The sequence below is a fragment of the Priapulus caudatus genome, unplaced genomic scaffold, assembly GCF_000485595.1.
Source record: "Priapulus caudatus unplaced genomic scaffold, Priapulus_caudatus-5.0.1 Scaffold81, whole genome shotgun sequence".
NCBI classification, from domain to species: Eukaryota; Metazoa; Priapulida; class Priapulimorpha; order Priapulimorphida; family Priapulidae; genus Priapulus; species Priapulus caudatus.
In genome coordinates this window covers 625,524-630,767 of record NW_014577142.1, presented here as the reverse complement: position 1 = coordinate 630,767, position 5,244 = coordinate 625,524, and the positions used below count along the sequence as shown (strand labels likewise).

The window sequence follows — 5,244 nt, the reverse complement described above, 5'->3', positions numbered from 1 at the left end:
GTCCCCCAGTCTAACAGTTACGGTAAAACTATGTGAGGGTTATGATTAAGTTAGGGTTAGCCTTAGTTGGGGTTAAGGTTAGTGTTAGGTTAAGTTAGGTTAGTGTTAGGATTAGGTTATGGTTAATGTTAGGTTAGGTAAGGGTAAAGGTTAGTTTTAGGTTAAGTTAGGTTAGTGTTAGGATTAGGTTATGGTTAATGTTAGGTTAGGTAAGGGTAAAGGTTAGTTTTAGGTTAAGTTAGGTTATTGTTAGGATTAGGTTATGGTTAATGTTAGGTTAGGTAAGGGTAAAGGTTAGTTTTAGGTTAAGTTAGGTTATTGTTAGGATTAGGTTATGGTTAATGTTAGGTTAGGTAAGAGTAAAGGTTAGTTTTAGGTTAATTTTGCATCAGGCTAAGATTAGTGTTAGGTTGGGTTATGGTAATAATGAAGAAGTCCATATGAAGTCCTAAAGTGGACTTCAGTTATCACAGGTATGAGAAACTTGACCTCTGATAAATACTAATTGCAATACTGGATTTGGCAATCTGTTAGTCCTTGAGCAATGCTCTGGTAAAAATAGTTATTGTTGCAGTAGTAGTAGTAACATCTTTATTATCATAAAACGATATTAAAAAACATGGATTTAAAATTGTTGGTTTAGACGTTAGGTGTTAGAAGTTAAATAACCATGTAGCATTGTGAAAATGATTCATATAAGCCTTTATTCCGTAGCATGTAGAGAAAGCGTATATAGACTGCAGATTTAAATGTAAATTTAAAATGAGTTGTTTCTAACAGATGTTAAAATGGATGTCATCCACTCAGCAGTAGGAGACAGAAAGGGTGTAGACATTGTCTACTCACTAGTGGGAGCAGGAGGTGTGTGTATATTGTCCATTCAGCAGTGCGAGGCAGGATGGGTGTGTGTACATTGACCACTTGGTAGTGGGAGGCAGGAAGTGTGAGGATGTTATCCAGTTTTCAACGTGAGGCTGGAAGAGTGTGGTGACGTACTAGGCTCATCAGTGTGTGTTACCAACAAGGCTCGTAAAATTTTGTCCTGGTTTCGATGATTGCAGCTAGGTCAAACAGAGACGTTTTCGCCTGTCAGGCAGCTGGTTTATGACAAGGGAACGCGGCAAGCGACGATGGTAATCGTGTTGCGAGAAGAGGGCATTTTCCAGGCACTCGTCACGTACAAGGGAGCCAAGCTAAAACACTCAGAGTTTAACATTATTGTCCTCAATGGTGAGTTCCTGGTAAACTCGCTAGTTTTAGATGGGCATACCTCAAGCTTGTGGTTGGTTGAGGTATGCACTTTATTGTAGGGTTGTGTGGTTGTTTTGTGTGGTAGAGTTTGGTTTTTAGCTCATCTGACAATAGTCAGATGCAGCTTGTAGAATCGCTTGATCGTCCGTCCGTCCGAGCGTCCGTCAACAGTTGGGCACAAATCTTAACCGCTCGACATACGGTCACAATATTCGGGACGTGGGGGGGTATTCCGAAAACGAGTTGGGATGTCGAAGCTGGGGGTCAAAGGTCAAAGGTCAAGAGGTGTAAAAGAAGGGGGAACATTCACTCCTTAACTTAAGGTATAGGAGGAGAATGCAGAAATCTGCGGCACAAATCTAACGGCTTCGACCTAGCTCGTGATAGTCGGTGTATAGCAGTCATGATAGGAAAACCATCACTGTGCGCGAAATTGGAGTCACAGGTCAATAGGTCAATGGGCACAGGGCGAGATTTTAAGACATTTTCTGCAGGACATGGTGTGACGGAGCGATTCGGAAAAACTTTTTTGTTTCGCGGTGACCTAGCATTTTTATGCTTATTGAAAGAACCATGAAAGATGCTTCTGCTCACTGACACATGCGAGAGTAAGATGTCGGGGAAACCTTTTGCGCCTCAAGAGGAGGGTTTAACATTGATTTGTTGATGTTTAACAAAGGACTGAACTGCCTTTTGCTATTATTAGAGCGCCATACTGTGTCAATGTGAGGCTACAGTTGCAGCAGTTTTAAATTGCAAGGGCAAATGTTTGTTGAACAAGTGTTTACGCTCGCTTAAATCATATGATTTCTAAAGCAGTCTGTGCTATAGCACCCTGCCTGGCCTGAAGGCTGAATGATGATCAAGTGAATGCCGCATGAGCAAAGAACACAGGCAGCCCATGGCTGCACGCTTCTTATCATACAATTGTTTGGCCTGGCCAACGCCTGCAATGCACCTGTTAACTCACAGCTGATTGCAACTGGCCTGAATATGACTTACTTGGATTTTAGCCTGTACTACTGTAGGATTTCAGGAACGATGCCATCTTTTGAATTATTGATTAGCACTTGCAGCGCGCCATATCTTCGCGGCAACTATAGGCTAGTTTAAATTTAGATTTTATTCTCATGTAAACTGTTGTTACAACGAAAAGTAAATATATAACGTAGTACCATATAATATATAATATTTACTTTTCATCTGAATCTGAACATATATCATGTAGCTATGGCGTGCGTATCCGATTTAACGCCAGTTGTGGGCGAACAGTAAGCTGTTACCATAGAAATATTAGAAGACCACTATAGTATTTATGATTTTACTATGACTGTACACTCATGGGCATAGGAAGAAAGCATGTATTGAGGGGGCAAGTAAAAGGGCATCATGCGCTGGTTTTAATTGTTTTTTATATCAATTAAGAGAGAGAGAGAGAAAGTCGTAAGATAAAGAGAGAGAAGAGAGTGAGTAAAAGTTGAACCGGGGACAGGAAAACGGTGATGACGGTGTGTAGCGAGCGGGAAACGGGTTACAATAGGTCGTGCGAGATGGTGTGGCAAGGGATGGGAGAGTGGAGCGCCAGGGGGAGGGAGGTCGAAGGCAGGGGGAGGGAGTATGGGAGGTGAAGGGGCTGAAGTGAGAGGCAAGGGGAGTGAAAGTGAGAGGCAGGGGAGGAGGAGGGAGGGAGGTTGGGAGAGGACTCCCCGCCCCTCTATATTATTACTTGGAGATCCATGCTCATATGTTGAAATCTTTATAGATAGATATAAAATAGAATAGCTGTGAATCTAATGATCAGCCAAATTCGAAGTGAAAGGCAAGTATCATTTAATAAACATAAACCAAATCGGGCATGGGGGGGAGATAGTGAGGTGTTCGCTAACAATGTGTGTGTACCGAACTGCGTATGCTGCATATCTGCGCCTAACAAATGTGTCACTACGCACGACTGAAATTGTACGTTCATAACCGTAGCAACAGATCCCAGATGAGCCCAGACGCTCTGCGGCTCTTGTTGGTTGCAGTGACTGAGTACTTTTAATATTGTCAATCAGGGAATGAAACCATTTAGTTCAGTTATTCGTTGGTGGGCTTATACGTCGACGGCGCGCAGCTGTGACATGTTCTCCTGCGTGCGTTTTGCAGCCAATGAAGCAGCGGTCGTAAAGAAAAATGTCGACACGCGAAGTCATGACTGTTACTATGAAGCCAAGATGACGACTGTTGGCTACGAGAGGTTTACAAAGAGCAAGAAAGTTTATATCTACATCTCGCCAAAGGTGCTGCGTACTTTTTTGTAGATGTTTTATCTGTAGCTAATGTTCAAAAATATTTCAGAGCCTAGGGATAACGTATTAATGCACGTTGTGTCAAGGTACCGCTCACTGAAAATGTTTTGCTTTCTTTTCCAGCAAGTAACTGTGAAAGAGTTCATTTTGAGAATCATTCCAATGAGATTGTATACATTCCGACTTTGTCCGTCTACAAAGGTAACAGCACATGTAGTAGAGTACTAATATCATTGGCACATGCAAAATTAAAGCCAGTGACTGTATTACCCTTGTGTAATTGAATGCTATCTGTGCATGGTATAGCATGTGCAGGTTTGTACTGGCCCTTCTACGTATCGAGACTGGGCCGGTCACTGGTGCATTGGTGCCGTCAATGATCATACGTGCGTGTCTGTTGTTGCAGTTTATATTCCACTCGAACAGCGATGGTGAAGACGATCATGCGTTCACGATTGACGATGGCTCACAGCCACCGCTGCGCCTCACCTCTCCCGACTGCAACGTGATCAGTGCCACCTTCACACAGTTCTTGCTCAAGAATATCGGTAAGCATTTGCGAAGAGGTTGCCTGCACGAACAGATGTCTGGCGTACATGTTCCTAGTGTATCGTGTCAATCCGAAGTCACCTGAGCTGTTGTAACATCGATACTTGGCAGCAGTTTTCAAGATGTCGTGAATTAGATGATTTTGTTGCGGCATTCTCTGTGCCATCATTAACATTACTTCTAATCGTTCTGTAAACTATTTTCACGTCTTAGCTTTCTATTCTCTGTTCTCTTTGCAGGAGGATCGGAGACATTTCGAGACAAGCAGAACTTTTTCTTCCACGAGGTACGCAAGCTGCACCAGAAGAAGAGCCGAGATAAGCTGTGTATTCGCGTGCATCGTGACCGTCTGCTTGAGAGTGTAAGTGTGTAAATGTCACGCCAGCATTCTGTCACATCTAATATATATTTGAGTTCGTATGTATGTATCTATGTATCTATGTATCTATGTATCTATGTATCTATGTATCTATGTATCTATGTATCTTCCCTATAGGCGGCCAAACCGCCCAAGCGATCTGGATGCAATTTTCACAGGGCCATCTCTTATACCCCGGGCGTGTTCGTAGCTGAAAAAAACCTGTCAAACCGTCAAACTCGCCGAAAAATCCGTGAAAAACCCCTCAAATACGCAATCTTCACACAATGTCAGCACAGCCTATGGCTATTGATTTTCTTGCCCTCACCTCATGATCTCATCAGCTGCTGGTATTGTGAAACCGAAACGGAAATCGAAACTAAAACAGAGCATAACCACGGCCAGTTCAGAGGTACTATACTCACTCTCAGTTCACAGTTTCGGTTCAGATGCTACGATCTGAGAATGCATTGTACCATTCCAAAGCTATGCATTTTCTGATTCAATACAAAAATTTCTGATGCTACGATCTGAGAATGCATTGTACCATTCCAAAGCTATGCATTTTCTGATTCAATACAAAAATTTCTTAATTTACGATCTGAGAATGCATTGTACCATTCCAAAGCTATGCATTTTCTGATTCAATACAAAAATTTCTTAATTTACGATCTGAGAATGCATTGTACCATTCCAAAGCTATGCATTTTCTGATTCAATACAAAAATTTCTCAATTTCAATGTGAGAATGCATTGTACCATTCCAAAGCTATGCATTTTCTGATTCAATACAAA

General features: G+C 42.0%; 1 protein-coding gene across 1 annotated transcript in view; it reads left to right on the top strand.

The window, feature by feature from the left end:
- LOC106821653 (apoptosis-resistant E3 ubiquitin protein ligase 1-like) overlaps positions 1 to 5,244 on the top strand; it is a 25,429-nt gene that overhangs the window by 13,365 nt on the left and 6,820 nt on the right. Inside the window, exons 9-14 of the mRNA XM_014826543.1 lie at positions 10 to 22; positions 1,062 to 1,230; positions 3,400 to 3,533; positions 3,666 to 3,743; positions 3,949 to 4,090; positions 4,331 to 4,452. Coding sequence (XP_014682029.1) covers positions 10 to 22; positions 1,062 to 1,230; positions 3,400 to 3,533; positions 3,666 to 3,743; positions 3,949 to 4,090; positions 4,331 to 4,452 — 658 coding nt within the window. The remainder of the gene's footprint in view (positions 1 to 9; positions 23 to 1,061; positions 1,231 to 3,399; positions 3,534 to 3,665; positions 3,744 to 3,948; positions 4,091 to 4,330; positions 4,453 to 5,244) is intronic.